Source organism: Eucalyptus grandis, chromosome 8, assembly GCF_016545825.1.
Source record: "Eucalyptus grandis isolate ANBG69807.140 chromosome 8, ASM1654582v1, whole genome shotgun sequence".
Classification (NCBI taxonomy): Eukaryota; Viridiplantae; Streptophyta; class Magnoliopsida; order Myrtales; family Myrtaceae; genus Eucalyptus; species Eucalyptus grandis.
The window spans coordinates 72,948,687-72,972,787 of record NC_052619.1 but is presented as its reverse complement, the minus strand read 5'-3'; the positions used below and the strand labels follow the sequence as shown (position 1 = coordinate 72,972,787).

The 24,101-nt window shown below is 37.3% G+C and overlaps 1 protein-coding gene across 1 annotated transcript; it reads left to right on the top strand.

Annotated features, from left to right (window-relative positions):
* The first annotated feature begins 8,056 nt into the window (after window positions 1-8,056).
* LOC104417934 (lipase-like PAD4) lies at window positions 8,057-11,553 on the top strand. Its single transcript, XM_010029125.2, has 3 exons — window positions 8,057-8,374; window positions 9,948-10,661; window positions 10,768-11,553. The coding sequence occupies exons 1-3, from the start codon at window positions 8,057-8,059 to the stop codon at window positions 11,551-11,553; spliced, it is 1,818 nt and encodes a 605-aa protein (XP_010027427.1).
* Window positions 11,554-24,101: the final 12,548 nt, after the last annotated feature.

The window sequence follows — 24,101 nt, the reverse complement described above, 5'->3', positions numbered from 1 at the left end:
GCCTCGATAAATATAGCGGCTGGGTTTACAACTTGTAAGACTAGACTTGAGCATGTCCTTAAACTGCTCAATGGAGGTAAAGGCGGGAGAACCGCTTAGGGGTGGGAGACCCTGTACTTACCTCCCCATCCTCTCGGTCAAGTGATTAGACGTAGACTGGGAACATGGGGGTCCATAGGCAGTGAAGGTGGGTAACCAATCCCAAAAACACTGCATCTGTGGAAACACAGGCTATGACAAGGCTGGCATGGGGTGACCAATCCTTGTCCCTCGCCCGGCGTGGTATGGAGTGGGTGAAACGCCCACGGCTTGTTTGTCGAACCTGACGGCACAATATCACTGGAGTTTGCGACTTGGCCCACTTGTCCATTTGCATAGACGTTGGCATGGGGATGAAAAGTCATTACTCATCTGGGGGTGCTAATATGTTCCATCACTCATTCCTATTTTTCAGCGAATAGAACCATTCAACAAGACCTTTTTGTTCCATTTGCAGGAGGGCATGGATAGTGATATAGCTCTCTTGCCTTTTGATCATCCGATGGAGATGAAGATGAAGGTCCTTCGGTGTTCATTTCTCTCGGGAATAGTGTGAGGACTAGGCATTAGCTATTTCGCCTTTTCTTCATGAGGATGGAGTTGTATCTCACTTTCGGGAATTACGTTGCTTACACGAGTAGTGTAACGATAAAAAAAGGGAAGTTCACGGGAAAGTTCTGAAGATTTATTATAATATGAGTGCCGGTACATGCAAAGTCAAATCTAGACAAACCAAAGGCAATGTTATATTAATTCGATTATATATTTCACGGTTTTATAGTCGCATGCATTTAAAAAGCACTAAACTGGTCATTGATTTAAGTAAAAGCCTAGTAATGTCGAATTGCCGATTGTTCTGTCTGGCAGTTTATGTCGGAATGATGCAAATATTTTATTTGAATTTTTTAGGCAATTTTTGCTGGGCTTTAATTAATTATACCGCGGCGAGGCATTTTCAATTCCACATAAGGAATTTCTTTTGGCCAATCAAATGAGTGAAACTTATACCACATGCGGGTGGCACGCTACTGATTCAGGCAATAATTTTCCCCTCTGATGTTGCGACAAAATCTCAAACCTCTATTAGCCCGTCTATTCCATATAACATAAAAACAATGAAAATGACACAAATGATCCTTAAATTTTGATTCGTTATGTTTATCTCTAAACTCTTAATTCGTTTAATGTCACCCTTGAAATTTTAAACATTTTATATTATCTAAGGATTATATTAAATATTTATCAATAGTTCAAGGACTACACTAAATAAATTAAAAGTTTAAAGATGATATTATAATGTTGGCCAAAATTTAAGGGACATGTTGAAGAAATTAAAAGTTCGTAAATAAGGATTATTTGTGATACTATTCCTATAGAAATGAAGGATGAGTTCACAACCAACTCGTCTTTAGAAAAGTTTCCCATCCCCAAACGTTTCAAATGACTTATTATAGCAGAGGGGTCAGTTGGCTTGAGCATTACAGTGGGCCTTCCTCCATTTCGTATGTGATCAAGGACAATAGCGAAGGGCCTCGGGCGAAGAATAACGCCACAATGCACGGGGGCATGTTTGCTTTATCACTTTGTTTACACTGTATGTCCTTTCCCGTTGAAATTAAATCGCAATCCACATGTTGTGAAAAGTCGTCATAAAATTTGTCGGTACACGTACGTGCCAATATTTAACTATTGTGAAATCGACAAGTCTCGAATTTAGGGGCAGCAAAATTTGAATTAAGGGTAAAGTTAAAAGAATAAAACACTTCACGGCTGACGTGGTGGTGACTTACGGCCAAAGTCGGAGACTAACGATGGAAAACGCCAAGTACGCCCTGACTCGTGAAGCACACCCTCGTGCTGGCGATGACGCTCGTTGGAGACTAGACGTGCTCGGATGGGGACCAATATGCAATATGGTAACTTCAGGGAACTCTAACGCTAGTCTGTAAAGATACATGCCCAGCATAATTATTTCCGTCATTGATTTGGGAGAACGATATAAATGATCTCTAAACTTTGGTCTAATATATAATATAACTCATAAACTTTTAATTTATTCAATATAATTTTTAAATTATAATTCAATATGTAATATAGTCTTTGAATTATTAACTTATTCAATATGGTCTCTAGATTTTTAGTATATATATATATAATCCCAAAATTATATGAAAACGTTCAATATTTTCATTCCATTAATTGAAGTTCAATTGCAATATTGAATAATTTTATATTGTTTATGGACTAAATCGAACAAGTACACATTGAGCAAATTAAAAGTTCAATGATTATATTATACATAGGGTTATAGTTTAGGGACCACTAAGCAAATTAAAAGCTTAGGACTATATTGCATATTGAGCCAAAATTTATAGAACTTTTACGTTAGTTTTCCCCGCCCATCATGACGGGTGATTCTCTCAAAAGTAATAACCAGTCTGGAAAATTGTCCAAAGAGTTATAAACTTATTATACTTTTGCCAATTTATACCTAAACCTTTCACTTTTTACTAAATGAATCTATTTAGCCGATTTTGGTTGAAATTCGCTAACATGGACATCGAGCATCCTATGTGGTACGATTGACACTGAGATGGCAAAATTTATCATTTTAAAAATATATATTTTATATTTGAATTTTATTTTAAAATTTTTTCTCTTTTTTTTCCCCTCTATCTCTCTTCTTCCTCTCTGCAAGTTGCCTAGCCTCTGACTATCGGCCAAAGGCTCGACCGGTGAGAGTCAGCCTTGCCATCCTCAGGCGAGGTCGCCCTCACTAGGAACTAGCAAGGGGCAACCTCGTCACCCTCACACGAGGTCAAAGGGATGACCTCGCGGGCCTTGGGCAAGACTTGTCCTCGCCAAATCTAGCTTGCCTTCCCAGATCCAATGAGCGCAAGCCTCACCCTCACCCAAGGCTTGCGAGGTTGTCTTTCTATCCACGTTAGTGAATTCCAATTAAAATTGGCTTGATAGACTCAATTAGCAAAAAGTGAAATTGTTTAGAACTCATTTGATATAATTAAAAGGTTTAGAACTGAATTGATAAAAGTGCAATAAGTTTGGTATTAATGCAAATGGTCCCTACAAAGAATTGGCCACTTCCTTTGTCGGATAAGGGGCGCTAGTCTTTGGCTTTATCAAGACATGGGTGCAAATGTGCTTTCAAAATTGCACCGAAATACATGGGAATGCAAGCCTAGGCACTGCTCATCTTACCGCTTGACATTCCGAAGCCCTTCGAGGGCAAATGAATCCACGGACAATCTGAAAGCAACGATACTTCCCCATGCATTTCACGAGGTCCCTTCATAGATTTAGTTAACTTACGCGGGAGACCGTACTGGGGAGTCGGCAGCACCCCATCCGAATTCCACGTCTCAATTGCCTGGAACTTGCGCGGCATGTGGGCGATGAGATTTGACAATTCTAATCTTTTGAAAGGGATGACGAGGTTTCTATGGATCAAATTAGCATGCAAGGCCTGGTCAAATTAATAGGAATTTTATTTTAAAAGTTTCCAGGACCAAAAGTTTTAACATCGTCAAAATCACTCCATCAAAGATTAAATTTATATAATGATTGGAAGAATGTATTTGAGGAATTTGATTGATCTCAATGAAATATACGAAGCACTGCATGCTAAGTGGAAAATTGTCTAAAAAGTCATAAGTTGATTATACTTTGACTAATTCATTTCTAAACATTTAGATTTTGTCAATTGAATTATAAATCTTTTGACAATTTATCAATTGAGTCCATATGACCAATTAAGTTATAAATTGCCGACGTGAACATTAGTTGTCTTATGTGATGTTGCCAACACTATCACGAACACATAGTTGTCTATGTGGACGAGGGTAAAGCCCTTGCCAAATCTAGGCAATGGCTGCCCGCAGTCGGTAGGGCTACAATGGCCCTTGCCCAAGGACTAAATGGCACCATTAGCAGTGGCCCTCACCCAAGTGGGAAGGCCTTTGTGGCCAAAGAGGGCTGCTAGCACCAAAAATAAAACAAAACAAAATAAAATAAAATAAAAATATTTTTAATTAAAAAATAGTTTTTAATTAAAAAAAAAATTATCCCATTCAACATCAATGATATCACTTGGCATCCAGGTCAATGATTTCCAAACAAAATTGATCGAAATGAGTCAATTAACAAATTGTCAAAAGTTTTGTAACTCAATTGGTAAAATTGGAAAGTTTAAAATTGAATTTGTCAAAGTATAATAGGTTTATAACTTTTTTTAATAATATCTCTCATGCTTACATGATGTTACAAAGTGGAAATTGACATTTAGATAAATGAGTCATATTTTATTCCGACAATCATTTAACACATCGATTACTACATTAATTTGTGAAATCAATTTTACTATGATTGGTATTGCTCGTTACAGACTTTCCTTTTTTTCGTATGGTCCCTCTTCAAAGAGAGAGGAAGAGATGGAGTTGCAAGAAGGGCCAGAGAAAGGTAGCAAGCAAAAGGAACTCTCCTAAGCATAGTGATTCAAAAGAAAACGGATTTTCAAAGGCGGAGTCGCAGAGAAGTGATTTGGCAACCATGCCAGCTCGTCTCCCGTGTCGAAAACGTCCCCCGGAGTCACAGTCAAATGAACAGCAAAACGTTTTTCTCGGACAAATTATTTCGTCCTTAATCATATTTTAAGAAAAAGATGGAAAAAGACAGCGCATGGCATATAACGGCAATCCATACGAAGAAATCCCCCAAGCTGACTCCACGACCTCCGTCACGTTCTCCATCTCTCTCTCTCTCTCTCTCCTGTCTTTCCGCGAGTTTCTCTTCCTCTATAATCAACGTCCAATCTTCAGGAAAAGATCCAACTCGCCGGCCAGGCCTACCGTCCTGGTAGCCTGGTAGGTGTCCGACTTGACTCCCTTCACAAGGTCGACATCATAATTGCGTTACGGGGTTGAAGTTCATTTCGCTTCCCGCTCTCCATCATCTCTCTCCCGTCTGTTGTCTGCGAGTTCCCTCGTGTCTGGAAATCAACGACCCATCTTCAGGATGATCCAACTCGCCGGCCTGGCCTCACGTCTTGGCGGGTCTCCGACTCAGACCCCGACTCCCGCGACTTGACCCACTTCTCAAGGCCGTCATCATTCAAACGATAACAAATTCAGGGTTGGTATTCATTTCATTTCCCACTCCACGGGCAAAACAGGGAACCATGGACTCCGAAGCTTCATCGTAACAGCCTCCTCCTCCATTCTCCTGCTCACCTTGATTTCCGGCGTTTCCACGTTTCAAATTACGTTTTCATCGTGTCAACGTAGCCTCACTTGGCATGTTTCAAACAATGTAGTCCAATGGCTATTTACGGTGATCTTGCTTATTGAAATGGTATCGCGTAGCATGTGGATCTACCTAGACTATTGATCACGTGGACGTGCATAATAAACAGCTTTAATATTAGCAATTTGCGTAGTCTATAGATAATGTAATATAACTTGAATTAATCTTCCATCTTGTATTAAGTGAATGGACTTCTTCCAAAATCATCTAAAGTCACAACTCTTTAAGGCAACGATAGCATCAAATGGGCCGGACATCATGGTTTATAAATATATGGTTGATAAGCAATAGTTACGCATCATATTTGCTTTATGGGTTTGGTACTAAAGAGTGCTATACTTTTTTTTTTTTGAATGTGTAATAATTAATTTACTTTCGACCCCTATAATTTTGAAATATTTGAATTATTACATAATGAAGCAAAATTATCGATAAGAATACATAATGTGAAGAAACTGTATAATTTTTTTTATGGAAAGAGAACAAGATTTTCATACTTGAACGTAATGCGTGTCATTGAGAGGGAGATCCAAATATTTGCAACATCTTACCTAGCTATGGAAAATAGAGGGCATAATTGTACGGGACTACCATAGAATTTCCTCAAATTCCCGGGCATACTTGTCTAGGCATTTGATTTTATTGACAACTAAATCAATATTAGGTGAATTTTAGAGTCTATAAAATATCCTAGTAACTTTATTGGTTAGTTAAGATGGGAATCATGAGATTAAGCGAAAAAAAAAACTATTAACTATTTGACTTCACTAAAATGAAAAGTACTATTTTAGTTTTAGGAGATTTAAACAGTTTTACAAGATTTTAAGGGTGCACATAATAACCATTCCATTTCTCTGTTTTCAATTTTTCAATTTTGGGAAACATATTTGGAACAAAAACTCGTTTGATAGTGCAACTTTATTTTTTTATTTCTAAAACAAATTTTTGGTCTAGAAATAAATTTGGATAAGAGATTAGAAGTAAAAATTATTTACTTTTATATTTTTGGCACAAAAAAAAAAAAAAAACTCTTCTCTAACCCTCACTGCTAGTTGGCCACCCACCCACCATCCACTGCTGCTTGCCATCTGCCCGCCATCCACTGTTACTCACCGTTTGCTGCAGTCACTCGCCATAGCCACTTGATGTTCACCATGCACCACTAACTGCTCAAGAGAGAGAAATTTTGTATCGTTAGCAAATGAATTTTTATTTCGAGAGCATAAAATTTGTATTGTTATCAAACGCGTATTTTTATTTAAAACTCATTCAAGAACAAAAATAGAAAAATTAATTGTAGTTAGAAATTGATTTATGGAACAAAATAGATGTCATTTGCATTCTAAAAGGTCTCATAAGTCAAGTTTTAGAGTGTACAAAATTAATAGACATTTCAAAATTCGTACACCATGACAAGAACATAATTAAAAATAAAAATTTAAAAGTCGTTCTAGCTAGACATATCTTTGAAAATGGGAAGGCAAAGCCACTCCCACAACGGAGACAATGACGAGACCAAAACATTCGACAGAAAGAAGAAGAAGAAGCAAAACACGGGTCAAATACACAAAGAAACCTCGTCCTATAACTTACTTTTATTAGCCTCCGGTCAATTACGGCACCTATGATAATCATTTCATTTCTAGCCAAAATTATTTTTCTATTTCCAAAAAATAGGTTTGAAATAGGAATCTATTTGGTAATGTAATTTATTTTCTATTTTTAAGCAAATTTTTAGTTCATAAATAGATTTAGAATATAAAAAATTTTCACTTATTTATTTCTAGAGTAGAAATGTAAAATCAAAATTTTTCTCATCGTTCGCTTTCGCTACTAACTAACCGCCCACCCGTTGTCACCAGCCATCCACCGCTGGCACTTGAGAGGGAGAAAGAATTTCTATTCTGAGAGTAGAATTTTTATATTGCTATTAACTACCTATTTTTGTTGAAAAACTTATCCAGAAAATCTGATTAGAAATTGATTTTTGGAACAAAATGGTTCTCATCCATGCCTTTAACAAAGAGATGAGTTGCTGCAAAATTTCCGAAGATTTAATAGTAATACCAGTGCTGGTGGATAAAAATTCAAACCTATATTCTTGAAGTGCCCTCACTAAAAAAGTGATGGAGAGAAACGGTCGGGAGATGGCGCGAAGATGGTGTAAGAGCGGCCACTGGAAGGTACAAGCAACTCTCTTGATCTTGACCATGTGACTTGGCCACCATGCCAGCTCGTACACTGTTTCGGAAGTATCCTCCAAGTCATCGTCAATTACGAAAGCAACTGGTTCTTCGGAAATATCCTCCAAGTCATCGTCAATTATGAAAGCAACTGGTTCTCTCTCTCTCTCTCTCTCTCTCTCTCTCCCCTGGTGCTTTGACGTGGCTTCATTATAGACGTGGCTTCATTATAATTGTTATGCAACACTGAGAAGAGAAACGGGTACAAAACTGCTTTCTCTTAAGAAGCCATAGGATTGTCGGGAACCGAACAGAGTTGCATACGACTGAGCACGACGGCTGAATCATGGACGCCGAAGCTTCATCGTAACAATCTCCTCCCTTCTCCTGCTCTCCTCAATCTCCGGCGTTTCCATGTTTCAAACTGCTCTTCCTTCCTTAACCTTTTTGCTCTGTTTTTGCTTCTCTTTTCCTTTTCCTTTGTTGTCTTGGAAAGGTTCGAGACAAGCGAGATGATGGGGACTTTCCTGGCTTCGACGCCGCTGCTGAAGGAGGCGTGGAGGCTGTGCAGCGCGGCGAATGCGATGGAGAGCGGTGCCTTCGTGGTGGAGCAAGTCGGGGGCGTGGGGTACGTGGCATTCTCGGGCGTCCAAGAGATGCCGGTGCTTGGTTGGGATCCGAGTTGCACCGTGCTGGCGCCGCTGGATGCAGCAGGCCACGGGCTGTTCGCGGCGTTGACACGCCGCTACGAAGGTGAAGAGCCCGTCATGGTTCACTCCGGAGTGCTTCACCGCTTCCTTCATTATCATTCGCGCAATGATCTTCAGAGCCAGGCTAGTTCATCGGCAACAACTTTACTTTATTTATTCATTTATTTCTTTTTTACTTTTTTACCTTATCTAACCAAACATAAAGTAAAAGAGATAGATATCTCACGACTGATCAGATCACTCAGGAAAATCAAATGATAATTTTCGTCAAACTATATTATGAGATTAGTAATTCCTATAATTTTTCCTCGCCTTTCTAGGTTCTACATATTTTTCCAAATTCATTAGAAATTCAAAATTATCTTTTCATATTGTCATTGACTCTTTTCAAAAAAGTAATCATATAAAATTTTTGTGAGACTGATGATGCTGATGGTTAATTTTTTATTTTTATTTTTATTTCTGAACTTCTATCTTGAAGCTATCTCAAACTTTCGCGATGGCAACATCTCTAGTGGCAGTACCTTATTTCCTTTTCATTCTAGAGCTCTTTTTTTCCCACGATTACATTATGGAAAAATTCCAAATAAGGGCTTGAAGTGCTATCATTTAAGAAAATAAGAGTCTAAAGTGAAAATTATTTCAAATAATGGTATAAAGTTACCATATCGGTCTAAAAAAAGAGCCTAAAACGATTATGGTTATTTTAAATAAGGGCCTAACCTCATCAGCCAACAAATAATTCCAACTAATCAAGAATATTTTTGTCCAAAAATAAATTTAATTTAAATCAAATTAGATTAGAATTAAAAAAAAAAAAAGATAACGAAAAAAAATAGGCGTCGCCGCCCCATCATTGGTGGGGCGGTAGCCACGGGCGAGAGGGAGCTCGCCCGCTTGTATTTTTCCTTCTTATTTTTTTTTCATTTTGTTTTTAATGGAAAAAATAGAAAAAGGGAAAATACAAAAAGATGGGATTGCCCTTTACTAGCTGGCAAGTTCACACTCTTATTTGAAACAAAGTCTAATTCATGTTCTGATTTAGAAGAAAAGAGAAAGTACATCGAGCATTTATTTGAAATAATATCCACTTTAGATCATTATTTGAGAAAATAATTGCACTTTGTATCTTTATTTCGAATTTTCCCGTAAAGTATTAAACTTTATTAAGCCATGGCCTATCTGAAGTGGGCTGGCCAAGCTCGGGCCCACGATTTTGTCCTTTGGGCCTATCCACGTTGATCAAGTATGGACAACAGCTCTAATGGCCCATTTGGTCCTTGATAACCTCTAGGTCCGAATTTTGAATTATTGTGGATCCGAGGATTGGTTTGGAGTTATATCAAACCGAGCCATTCATGAGACAGAATTCTTGGTCGTGAATGGTGCTCTTCTCATGAGATTATCTAAATACAAGGGCCATACATATAAATACATTCTATGCACGTGTTAAAACTTATTTGCACACTTATCATTAGTTTGTTGAACATGTTAGTGTTGCTTTGACTTGCTTAATAAACAGTTTTGTATGTTGAGCAATTGCAATACAACCAATGATTTCCTATTTGATCTATTCATTTAACTCTTCTAATCTGACATGATCTGGTGCGAGTTGATTTTTTAGTGAAGTGTTGTAATTGAGATTTTTCCAAAAAGTATTTAACCAGATTTTAGGAATTCTTAAATATGTATGCAGATTGGTAGCCTGTTGGATAATACCAAGTCAATAGTGATCACAGGCCACTCCATAGGAGGATCAATCGCATTTCTAATAGCTCTTTCGCTTCTCTCCTTCCTCAAATCCATCTTCCCACTCTCAGTCCTGTGCATTGGTTTCGGCTCTCCTTTCCTTGGCAACGAGTCACTTTCCCGAGCCATTCTTCGCGAAAGATGGGCCAGCAGCTTCTACAATGTCGTGGCAATGCACGACATATTGCCGAGGTTATCTCTCGACCAATCACTTGTTCAGACTCCACGTTGGAAGGCCCTCATAAGATTTTGGTACACATCTATGATGTCACCAAACTCTATGAATCTCGCTGACTTCCAATTAACTAAAGAAGACAAGGCCTGGCTATTTTCCTTCGCTACAGCCAACATGGAGCGCTTAGCGCAGGTAGGGGAAGGCTCAGGAGGGAGGTCGCCTTGGCCCTTAGGGAATTACTTGTTTTGTTTGGCGGAGGGCATGATTTGTTTGGACAACGCTGTATTGGTCAAGAAGATGATGCATTTGATGCTAAGGACAAGCTCTCCAAGTTGTGTTATTGAGGAGCACCTTAAGTATGGGTGGTATGTAGAGAAGCTTTCTCTTCAGTCTTTAGGGAGAAGGTTCATAGAAGGAGATCTCTTTGAATCAAGCTATAAAGCAAGTCTTTCGATGGCTTTGAACTCCTCGGGGACATCTCAACAGGTAGGGATGGTACCTTAGATTGACAAGGGACTGTGATCTATGTACACTTTTTATTCCCAAGTGCAATTCCTCTGAGTTTAAAGATTCTTTCACCTTTACTTTGTAGGTATTGATTGCACCGATGACAAAAGATTGTTTGAAGATGGCAAGGCAAAAGGAGTGCCACCCAAACCTAAACGCCGCCTATTTAGCCACTAAGCTATCCAAAATTGCTCCTTACAGGGCGGAGATACAGTGGTATAAAGCTTGTTGCGATAACTCCGACAAGCAAAGAGGATACTATGATTCTTTCAAGCAAAGGGGGGCCTCAAAGAGAGAATCACATATAAACAAGAACCGAATCATGCTTAAGGTCTTTTGGGATGGTGTTGTAAGCATGATGGACAGGAACGAGCTCCCACTCAACTTTCACAAAAGTTCAGAATGGGTAATTGAGGAGTCGCAGCTCTATAAGCTCCTCGTGGAGCCATTGGACATCGCGGAGTATTATCGATCGGGGATGCATCTAAAGAAAGGCCACTACATAAGTAATGGAAGAGAGAGGAGATATGAAATTTTCAATCAGTGGTGGACCGAGAGAGTTGTTATTGAGAAATTGGGCAATAGGAGGACTAGGTACGCAAGCTTGACTCAAGACACTGTCTTTTGGGCAAAGGTGGAGGAAGCAAAAGAGTGGCTAGACAAAATCAAAAGTGAAAGCGACCCAAATAACCTGACTTTTTTTCGGGATAGACTCAATGAGTTCGAAGCATATGCAGTGAAGTTGTTTGACCGAAAAGAGGCGTCTACTGATGTTCTGGCTAAGAATTCAAGCTTTAGTTTGTGGTTAAAAGAATGGAGAGCATTGAATTCACAGATTTATCCCCTAATCGAATTGGCCTTACCTGACTGATTCCAAGCCGATTCCCATGGAGACCTATTCACTTCTTGGTAAAAATTCTGGGAACGGTCTTCAATGTTGGTAAAAGGTAGTGGAATAAAGTTTCGTGATGAGATGAGATGTGGCTGAACAACAAAAAAAGTACGTCCTGATTTTATGTATTAGGGAGGTAATCGAATGTTCCGTCCTCTGTAGCCGCAATACTTTTCCTCATTCGACTTGCTCCTTTATTTGTGCCGGAGCATAATAATATGATGCTTTGAACGGTTTGTGATCCTGCATATGCCTTCTGAAACCACTCATAGGATTAATTCCCTGCACCAAGATTTGCTAGATGCTTGGAAGTAGAAATGCAACAGGAAACAGAACAAGAAGCAACCAGAATGAGAAATCCACAAGCCTGAGTGCTGATGCCAGCATTTAGGCCTATGGCTTCGAGCCAAGCGCGACATCATGAAGCAAATGGACATCTGGCTGGGGCAGGCAAGGTGCGCAGCCCATAAATAAAGGGAACCAATCGTCTGTTAACAGTTCACAGAGATAAGATCATTAAATATCTTGGACAAGCATCAACTTCTTTCGAAAGAAACCCTCCAAATAGCATAAATAGAACTTATATCGAGGGAAATGAAGCATTTAGTAGTTTGGAGGACGTTCCTAACTTCCTATAAATTCTTTTGGAAAACAGAACAGCATCTAAGTTTCGAGAAAATGGTTTTACATGCAGCAATTTCCCCTCTCTAAAGTGTTGTTGTTAATCTTCTTCAGTCAGTTCTGCTAGCTTTTCTTGAAATAGAAGTGCAAAGAATCTCATTAAGGTTCAAATTTGGCAACATTTCAGCTATGAAAAGAGCTTTGCAGTTCGGAGTTTCCCCAGCATAACTTCCTGTATCCTTTCTGTTTGCTTTTCAAAATTGTTTTTCTTATAAGATGATATGACTAGAGTCTATTTCAGACCCAAAAAGATTCCTCTTTCACGTTCATATGCTCTGATAAACATTTTTTTTTTTAAGAGTAATGACACCACCTGCATATGTTTTGATCTTTCAAACAACCTTTGAAGCGTGAAAAGGTACTAAATGCGCAAAAGGAAACTTGGGAAGATGAATCCGACCAAAAAAAAAAAAAAAATCTTGGGAAGATGAAACTAATTGAGCATCGCTAGGCAGATAATTCAAAACGAGTAGAGCGAAAGCGCCATACTAGGTGTGGTAAAAAGCACTGCCTAATCAGTAACTACTAATCATTGATAGGAGAACACCTAGACATGAGAAATTCTTGTAGGTAGGTAGAAACACAAGTGGAAATTGTGATGATATAAAGCCTCTTAGTCATCATCCATGTCCTGACCTAACTTCGGGTGCACTAAGGGTTTAGCTATAGCTCTCTTAAATCCATACTAATTTGCGGCTTAGATTCAATTTCTTAACATATAAATGATTTTTTAATTAGAAATCTTGGTGGGTCGATTAAAACCAAGTAAAATAATGAGAGATTTAATTTAGTGTGTTCAAAGACTTGATTACACTAAAATTTTCTAATGCCATTTCGGTATATTTTCTTTTTTATTCCAAAAAAATGTTTTGCAAGCAGCTTGTAAGGTAAGGTGACAATGCAAGTGCACAAATTATCAATTTAATACTTAAGAAAGCAATAAATAAATTGCAGGACTTACCATGTAGAAACGAAAGCATCTGTAATATTAACTCAAAATGCACATTAACAACCCTAGATACGATTTCTAATTAACATGAAGTCACTCAATTTTTTAGGATTTTATATTATTTAATGATATCTAATATATGTGCAATGCAATTTAACCTAATGGCCTAATTCTAATAACGGAAATTTTTAATCAAATGGACCTAGCAATAATCACTAAATGACATGTGTTTTATGAACCTAATTCTATATGACATGCACATGATATTTTTGTATCTTTTATTAAAATTCGTACTTAAAAGTTGCTAAAAATAAAAATCTACCTAAAGTGAGATATTATCTACTTTTAAGTTAGGAAATAAACTAATTAAATTCTATCTTAATTTAGAAAATCCTAATTAGAGATAGGCATATATTAGGCAATAAAATACCCAAATCAAATTTAGATAAGATAATTACATAATTTCGCAAGTAAAATTGCCAAATTTGAACTCAATGGAATCGGCTCGAAGGATGACAACAAAATTTGATTCTTTTTACAAATTTGATATTGGAAATCCACAAATCAAGAAATTCATTTCAGATAATTGAACCTTCTCAAACTATTTCTTCTTAAGAACCAAAAATATTTGTGCCAAAGTAACATATGCCAAGAAGAACAATAGGACTTGGACACGTAATGAATCTTAAAGTACTATTCCACATCTCCTTGACCAAATCCACCCACATTAGGATTACTTGTTAATGGCTAATCAAGTTTGATAGATTCACCTTCGGAAACAATAAGTTCTGGCTTGAGATCATAGCCAGCTCCACTGACGAAGTTCTGGCTTGAGATTATAGCCAGCTCCACTGACGGTGAACGGCGGCGGCGCTCGTGGACTGGAGAGATGCTGCGACTATGCTGCAGTTTAAAAATTAATTGCTCCAATTTGGTAAACCTGCAAAGGGGAAGATAAGTGCGAGAACGAGCGTTTCTCCAGTGTTGTTAGAAGATCTCGAACGCGGGGAAGAGCTGCAGGAAGCCACCAAGAACACTTTTATTTTGACCAAGCCCCTCGACTGATTCCACGATCATCACTTGGAGTCTACTGGACGTTCTGAAAATCTTTCTTTCTTAGCTTTATTTCTCAGTCCACCACGATCAGAGTCAGTTTCTTAATGATGCTCGACGTCGCACATGAGCCAGATGTCGATGGAAATCGTTGATGAAGGTTGCACTTGTTGTGACGCCACGGATATTGAAAAACCAGAGGAAAGAGTTGTTAATAGGCGACCCTCAAGTGATGAAAAATCGGCAACGGTGCAAGGAGGCAACAGCTCGTCGTCGGGGCTCTGTTGTTCAAGCACGTCAGGGCATTGCGGCTCGAAGGGGCAATGAGCATTAACATCACGGGGCTTGTGTTAACATCACGGTAGGGCTTGATTACCCATTAGAAATGAACAATGGTTGTCACGAAAAGGTATGATACGCGAAAAAAATTATGCGTGGAATAACAGCTACTTTAAAGAGAAAATATGGATCCCAAAATGTACGATCACACAATATAAATAACACATCGTGACAGGGCTTGGTGTCGGCTTGGCACGTCGGGAACAACAGGTTCGCCAAGGGGCTCGATGTCTTGATGGGCGGTTCAGGCGCTCGCTGGAGACTGGAGTACGTGGTCGCAGCTGATTTCGCCGGTGGCTTTGCCAAGAGACGTGTCTCTTTCTACCGGCGGTGTCCAAGTAGTCCACGCGACCATCCATGATCATGAGGAATTGTAAAAATAATAAAGTGGAGTCTGTGATTTGCTCGAAGAAAAAGGAGCCAGAGGCATGAATGTGGTGATGGAAGGAGAGAAATATTGTTAAAAAAATCTGAATTGGGGCAGTCGCTTCTCTCTCTCTCTCTCTCACGCTTTCCTTTTTTCTTTCGTGAATGAACGGGCTCTCCCTTAGAATTGTGGCGCCCCTCTTTAGACAAAAGAAAGGACCGCCTTTTATACACCAAGCGACGGGGTTTCCTCCAAGGAAAGAAGCAATATCTCTTTTCCTCTCTTTCCAAACCCATATCCAGGGCAAGAGATACAATTTCCTTCTTTCTTACTATTTTTTCATTGACCGAATTCCTCCCACTATCCTCACAATTGACCGTGTCCCGTCTTCCTCACATTCACTTCCCGAAATAACCATGAAAGTACATATTCTGCAAAAATTGTTGCCAACTTAAATTTTCCACGCCCGCACGCTTGTGTCTTCTTTATTTTCACTCTTATTTTCAATATTTCATCCGAAATCTTCCCTTTTGTGCAAAATATATTCCTTAGTGTATATATTGCATATATATATATATATGAAATATTTACGGAATATTGAAAAGATAATACGAATCTTTTTGAAAATATCAAATCACCATTCATCATAAGTCAATTTTCGGTTATCAAGAACAACGGGCTTGGGCCAATTCCCTTTCTCCATGGCCTTAGTCCAACTTGTCAACTTAAAATTTAAAACATCAATTCAAATCTATCCATCACTAGTCTAATGCAATAATAAAAAGTAAATGCTCCTAAAATCATATGTTATGCATTTTAATTCTAATGTTTTTGTTTAAGGGTTAAACATTAATCCATAATTTTCTATATAATAAATGAATGATCGGGACGCTGTGTCAACATACAAAGGCTATTTACAAAAAGCAGCTTTCATTTTACTTCGCCTAAGAACATAGAGAGTGATACCATTTGCTTCTTGGAACGCGTCGTTGTAGTCATTTAAGAGGTGAACTTTGCCACCAGAAACACAAGTTAAGTAGTGAGATAAGACAAGATGCTAAAAGGAATCTTGAAGTGCCCTTGCTTGCCATCATCTCTACAACTCAAAATCTCTCTCTCTTTGCCACCAGAAACACAAGTTAAGTAGTGAGATAAGACAAGATGCTAAAAGGAATCTTGAAGTGCCCTTGCTTGCCATCATCTCTACAACTCAAAATCTCTCTCTCTCTCTCTCTCTCTCATTTATCATGTTGATCATCTCTTATGCATTGTATAGACTATTGAGTTCAAATTATTTACTCACAAATTTAGATATGAAACTAATAGTCCTAGCCTTTCTGAGTAAGAAATCCATACCGTCACCATGTATACGACAAATATTCATTGAGGAAACTTAAAAAATTTACTGCAAAAAGATACTTCCCTTCTACGTTTCCTCTTAATGAGACAGCTTCAAGCATGATATCTACACAAATCTTCTCAGCAGTTTGACCGTAAACCAAATTATCATCATTATCACTTTCTAGAGGACAGAAATATAATCACCATCATCCTTTGCTCTTATGATACTACGGTTGGGAGTTTATCCAGAATGACAGTTGGCCTTAATTTTAAAGATCTCATATAATATTGTGAATTAACTTGGGTTATAACAAGTTGTCAAAAAAAATTCCCAGCCAAAAGATCAAATCTTCTTTCCTCACTATAAAGTATTAAAACAAAAAAAAATCTTCCTTGACGATACTATAGATTTCAAAGAATAATTTATTTGCTTATTATTAACCCCCTATCACCGCTAAAGCCAACAACCAACGGCGAACGAGGGTACCGAAGTTCTTGTCCAGGTTTGGATTTTCCATTTCTGAATACAATTTAAATAATAAATAAAAAAAATCGTTGTGTTGGAGAGAGCTTCTCGGCCTTTGCTCTGTTTCCTTCTCCTCTGAGGAGTGAAAAACCCAAAAGCCCTTCACTCTCCTTCGTTACATCTCCGCCCGAGGTCAAGAGCGCCGAGTGCGTGTGAAATCTTCTCGTTCTAATTGTCATTTTTTTCTGTAATTTATTTCGTAAAATTCTCCACCTTGATTTGGCTTCATGAAGTTGGTAAGTCTCTCTTTAACAGGTGTTCTTAATGCACGTCCTTCTGTCAATTAACGTATCCGGTGCTCACATTCAGTTTAATTTGAATTTGGAACATACCCCATTATGCAGACATGCTTAAGCAGAGGTAAAAGCTTTCACTTTCCCCAATGTCCGGGTTTAGGATCTTGACTGATTGTCCCCCAGACCTCTCTGCTCTCGCTGCTTTCGCCCCCACACCTCCCAGATTTTCTGCTGTGCAAGAAGAAGAGGATTTTGGACCTTCAGCTGATGGATCCGATGGCTGTGAGTCTGGGAATGAAGAAAGGGAGAATACTGAGAAATCCATGAATGCAAACTGCGGACTCGGACACAATTCTTCTCAGCAATTCTACCAAGAACCAAATCATCTACCAAATAATCATTTGCCCCAAAACATAAGAGGCTTCGGACAACGTACCGTCAAGGCATTCCACATTCAGAACCAAGCAAGCAACTGAAGAAGCACCTACTTTGCGTTTTTCGGCTTGTATGAGCTTATCCGCGACAAACTGAGGACTCCCAAATTCCCGTAGGCTCGCAAGACGAACTGGACTCACCAGCAGTCCCACATTGTTGCTCTCCTTGGTTGACTCCTCAAACAGCACCGTCGCCCCTGCTTTGTCCACCTTCAATTCCCAAAAAAAAAAAAAAAAAAAACCCAATAGTATTCAAACAATACTCGGACCGTCACAGCATTCTTGCACGTCGGGCATCCTCAGTACATAGTACATTTTTATATAAAAAGTGTACCTTCGCCCAAGAAGAGGGTTAGAGGAGGGCGAAGCCGTCCTCGGAATCTGTGTACCTCTCCAGCTCCACTTCTTGTCGCAACGTCGCCATTGACGCGCTCGGGCCACACCCATTTAGCAGGACTGCGAAAATCGCCTGGCTTGCCTTTCTCTTGCTCGGACGAACTGTTGGCATCAAGAACCGGTCGCCCTCGTGGGGAAAGGCCGAAACTCCTGCGCGAAGGCCGTGACTCTGAGTCGGAACGCAAGGGGCGGTGATCGAGAATGAGGAATTGGACGTGAGAGGGCGGTGTCCGGAGAGGGCCAACCAAGTTCGGAGAGCCTTGGTCGGCGGAGCGGAGGAGAGATGGCGCGGACAGTGACATCATCGCTGAGTCAGTCGGGGGATGATGGAAACAGAAGCACGCATCCACTCGCGTGCTCTGTAAAGTGGAAAATCTCTCACCGACCTTTTTTTTTTCCTTTCGCAAGTTTTCTGGCTGGTTTTTTTTTTTTTAAATTCATTTGTTTGCTTTCTTGAGACAGAAATTGTAATTAAAAGCATTCTTTTAGATCGATCTTAAGAATTCCAACTCTCCCATTCTTTATGATGGGTTTTGCCTAAAGATATCCCCCTTATAACAGAATTATCTTATCTTCTGTTGAGTATTACCAAATGTAAGATATGATAAATTTTATTTTCTTTTTAATTTTGTCTTTACTGTTAAATGCAGCTTAAAGGTGCAAATATTCCCACTAAAAATATAAAGTACTCTCTAGATGAATATTAGGACATATGTCGTTAGTGAAAGAAAATTTTACACAAGCTGTTTCAACCACTCTCTATTCGAGAGATGGTAGAAAAGCGAATGGTTATAATGTTCAAATTGAGGGTTAATAACACCTCTTATGTAATTGATATTTTATGCATTAGGCTATACTAGAATTAACTCTTCTCCAAAGCGACTGAGGAATGAAAAAGAAAAAGTTATATGAAAAAATTAACCCGACATATTTAATTCACACGAAATCGTTATTTATTCATTATAGTCTATACAAACAGCTTAATGAGCTACTTTAGAACACTCGGGGTTTGTGGGGAGAGATTCAGTACATCATTTTCTTCCCCTCATCCGATCGTGGGCACTTCAGCGGTATTGCCCTTGTCGTCAACCCAAATGAATACGCGGTTACAGCAAATATCGAGAGTGAGAGGTTCCCTTCGATAGTACCACGCCAGTCACTTGCTGATTCTCATTCTCGATTATTTCCTTCGCTTTAGCCCCATTTATGCCTGCCAACTCCGGCCAACTGGATTTATTTATCGTCTTTGAAAATCCCAAAGCACAATAATGTCTATGTACACCATTGATGGGATGCCTCGCCGTCGATGCTTGAATCCCAAACCATTTGAAATTTGCTCATATCATGAAGAAAGGGAACCGCAAAATTAAGTTAGGCTCACGGGCAACATAGCATCCTGGGTAAGTGCATCCACCATCGTTGCATTGCAGGTAAGGCCCTTTCGGCATGTTTAAAAAATAGATGTAAGATATGTATTACATGGCGGCCACTCCCTATATGTAATACCCATTCGGACGATGGTTAATAACTATGTTACCATCGTTGAGAAGTTTAGATGAAATTATCTCAATATCTAAATGAAGAAGAGAGTTTTAATTACTCTATTGGACACAAATTGCGCAACCTCAAGATCTCCATAACTAAAACAAAAACATGCATAATTGAGTAAAAATATTAACGCATCTATTTTAGGATCCATCGTTCTTTATAGCGGAAGCAGAAAAGAGATTATTCACGCATCAAGTCATTCTCCTCTATTACCCTCCATATCACTAGCTCAATGAGGTGGCCCCCTCACGTTTAGCGTTAGGTAACAATATTTATAGAGTTTCTAACTAGGCCCCCTCATTACGGGCCAGGCTCAATTTGGCCCACACTAACCAGCCCCATATTAGACTAATTAAGAAACCTTCTATCTCACTTTAGACCAATCTTATTTTACGGTAACCATAAAAACAGTAAATTACAATATCAATTAATGTAATCCACATTAGGAAAACTCTTACATTCTCCCACTTGGACTATATTAATTGAAATCGTACTGTATGTGTGCACATTGGTCCAGAGATAATTCTTAATAGTCAATAATATCTCATAAAGTTTTAAACATCGAATCATGGCGATAGCTGCATGTATACACATAGAGCCTTTCATGGTTATGAATGTTCTCAACTTTATTGATATAAATTCAATATGGTAGTGTGGCAAATGGATAAAATCTCTCATAGAGAGGTCTCATTTGTCAGTCACCATCTCTTACCTTAAGCGACATAAAAACTTGTGCCATTAGAGAATGTCTTATGGTTTCAATGAACCCACATATGTCTTGTCCTTAAGGTTAACATTTTTTTATGTATAATAAGACATATGCACAAGGCTAATAACCGGATTCTCCTAGCCTTCACTCAAAGTTTTTACAGTACCTTGAGACTTTATCAATATGTATTTAACATAATAACAACACTTTCAAAAATATTTTATTGAATGCAAAAATTGATACATATCAAACCGTTACTAAATGTAACGAACATAGATGTGAACTTTATTAGAGTAAAGCTAAAATAGCTCCCACTAAACAACACAATCTCATGATGGTCCTAGGCCCATGCTAATGACATGTCGCTCAAATACACATGGGCGTATGCCTTTAATTAGTGGATCTATAATCACATCATCTGTGGAAATATGCTATATTATAATGTCACATTTTTTTACCGTTTCTTTATGGTCAAAAATTTTGATCGCCGTATATTTAGACCCCTTGAGACATTTGTTATTAAATAATATTACAAATTTATTGTCTCAATACAACTGTATGGGTTTATTCATCAAATTAAAACGATCAACTCCATCATGAGATTCTGGAGCGTAATAGCCAAAGTAACAACCTAAAAGAATGTTAGTAACACTGCTTACATAGTAGAAGATAACATAGAACTTTATTTATTGCACTTCCTGCTAATATAAATGTGTATTCCATTATTGATTTCATGTCATCATAATAGCTAGCAAAGTTTACATCTGAATACCCTACTAGCTGCAAGAATTGAATATATTTGTAAATTAACATATAATCTCTTGTCTTATTTAAGTACCTTAAAACCTTCTTGGCAGTAACCTAGTGATCGTATCCTGGATTTGACTGATATCTTCCTAGAAGTCTTGTCATAAAGACAATATTTAATCTAGTGTAAATTCAAGCATATATTATACTTTTAAGTGCACTACAACAAGGTATACCATTTAACTAGATTTTCTCAATATCTAAATAAGGATAATGTGATAGATTCGGTCTATCACCTTTAACAACATGAGCAATTCTTGGCTTGCAATGATATATATTGCATATTTTCAAAATACGATCAGCAAATGTCATTTGAGAAAATATAATATAATATGACGAAAACAATCCTTATGGACCTCAATACAAAAGATAAAAGATGTCTCAAGGTCACTACTTGTAAACAAAATATCATGTATATAGAGTATGAGAAAAATAAATTTCCTCTCATTGACCTTACAGTATATTGAATTACTTTGTTCTCAATTGAACAAAATAATAATACAATGAAACTTTATGAAACTTTAATAATATTATCTAGAAATTTGCGTAAAATCATGAATAAGACTTTTCAGTCTACACACAAGTTTACTTGAATCTGCTGCAAAATCCTCCAGTTGCACTTATATAGATTTTGTATCTTTTTTACGTAACTCCATATAAAAATAAAATAAACTATTAATACCACGTTCACTTTGAAAGAATCTTTAAAAAAAAAATACTATAAATTATATCAAATAATAGTACCTTAAACTTCAACAAGTTTAGTTTATGGTATAGGAGATTCCATACTTGTCTATACCACATATCTGTATAGACAAAGACAAAGACACATTGATTTTCCATCATACTATTATCTTTAATAGTCTGAGAGCAGTTATCCTCTACAATTATGTCAAACTGTAGAAACTTTACAATATGTGATTTTCATAATATTTGTACATTCTTTAGGGTCATAAAATTGATATCTCTTTTAACAATTTGGTTAAGATAAAAAATAATTTCGAGTGGATCTAAATTCCAATGCACTTAATATTGGATTAGATCACTTCACTTTTGCATAACACCTCTAAATTTCATATGATTCAAATAGTTTATGTCCAGTCTATAACTCAAAAGAAGTTTATGAAATAGTTTTTATATATGAAAATATTGTTTTCAAAATATCAGCCTAGAGAAGACTGGATAAATTAGTCTTACTAATTATACTCATCACCATGTTCAATATGATGCATTTATACTTTTCAGCCAAATCTTTTTATTATGATTTTCAGGTATAGTAATTAAGTTACCACCCAGAATTTATCAAGTATTTGACAAATGACCCTTTAAGCTATTTCGCATTGTCATACTTGCCAAAATACTCACGGCCAATATTAAACCTGGCAACCTTTTAAGACTAATTGTAATTGTTTTATTGTTTTATCTCGGGCATTTTCCTTAAATAAAAAACTTTCGGAAACAATATTTTAACCATATGCGAGATGTATATGTCATTAGGACTTAAACACAATCTTTGCAGATGTGTCCTAATTTCTGTATTATACAAGACATAATTACAAGCCACCAAGGCTTCCATCATTTTATAGCAGTACAATTCACAAGCAAAGCACTTTTCAAGTGTTCCAACACTTCATGGACAGTAAGCAAATTATATTGTTCTTTTCTCAAGCAACAAATCATATGTCAACAACTTCAAATTTGAAGCAGTAAAAACTTCAATAATAGTTGAGTTATTAATTATAGAAAATGTGACTAAAAAACAAGTAATGTATATAATTAGTATTATGTGAGCACTGTGTAACTTAACGTACAAGTACATATCTAGAGAGTTACACACAAAATTATATAATCACATTTGAGTAGAATACATGACATGCAGTTGTACACTCCTCATATGATAGCAGTTATGAGAATATATTTTAATATTTGACCTTTGGGCATATGAACCACTAGGATCAGTGACTCCTCCACCACACCATCATGCATCCCTCCATGAACTAATACACAATCACCTCCTTTGGGAGTATGACTATGCATTACACCAAGAGACATTCCAATCAATATACAATATTGAAAATTTTCAAACCCAATCAAGTGTGCTACTTTGGCAGTCACAATTAAATTGAATCCTTGAAACTCTCTCATACTAGGGATATAATCTTTACATCTCACATACACCATATACATATGGTTTTAACTTTAGTGATAGGGGCAGCATATCACTGAAATCACATATCATGCTAATTACATTGTCTTATTCATTAATAAAAATTAATCATATATATATAATCTGAAATATAGATTGCTGATTTAGAGGATCTATCAAAAGTTAACATTAATAGCAATACATGGTACACGAGATCAAAAAACGTGACAGCTAATCCACTATTGCTCATGAATTTCATAAGGCAAATATGACTTCAAGGCCAATAACTGATTTATTACCCATTTTTTTTAAGTAACAAAATTATCATTGTAATTAACCAGTGGCCTATTAATTGAGTCAAACCAGAGAACCAAATATCTAAACTTTAACAGTAGATACTGTTGCTTTGCATAAATATTGAGTCAAACTTCTTAACCATAAAAAATATTCAACTTAATGGATATTAACCAATGATCAAATGAGTTTAGGTACAATATGTAATAACTTAACTGACATGTATTATCTACATTCAGCGGATGTGTTAATTAGTACAATCAGTTTGGTCACAGGTTCTTAAGATGTACATCATTGAAAGGTTACTAGCATGTAAAGGAGTATGCATGAGCAACAAAAGTTTCATAACATTTTACTATTTCTCATCACTTCAATACATAGTTCAATTACTATCCCATAATGGTAGTATTTCATTAAGTTAGCTTCAGTTCTCAATAAATTTTAATTTTTATTAATGAATCACACCATTATAATATTTATATGATAACATATCTATAACCCAACACTTGTATTTTCAAAATCACAAAAAATACAAGAAAAATACGCAAAAATACACAAAACATTACACATATTTAGGGTTTTGTATCTATTTTCACATCCACAAAATCATCAAACATATAAAATAAATATACCACAAGATAGAGCATGGAAATACGAGTCTAATGCCACCAATCATGAGCCGATCGAAGGCTCCACGTTCC

Excerpts from the sequence above, each read along its gene's own strand:
- LOC104417934 (XM_010029125.2), top strand. The coding sequence starts at position 8,057 with ATGGGGACTTTCCTGGCTTCGACGCCGCTGCTGAAGGAGGCGTGGAGG. Across the intron at positions 8,375-9,947 it reads GCAATGATCTTCAGAGCCAG|ATTGGTAGCCTGTTGGATAA; the intron begins GCTAGTTCATCG and ends ATATGTATGCAG. Across the intron at positions 10,662-10,767 it reads CCTCGGGGACATCTCAACAG|GTATTGATTGCACCGATGAC; the intron begins GTAGGGATGGTA and ends TTTACTTTGTAG.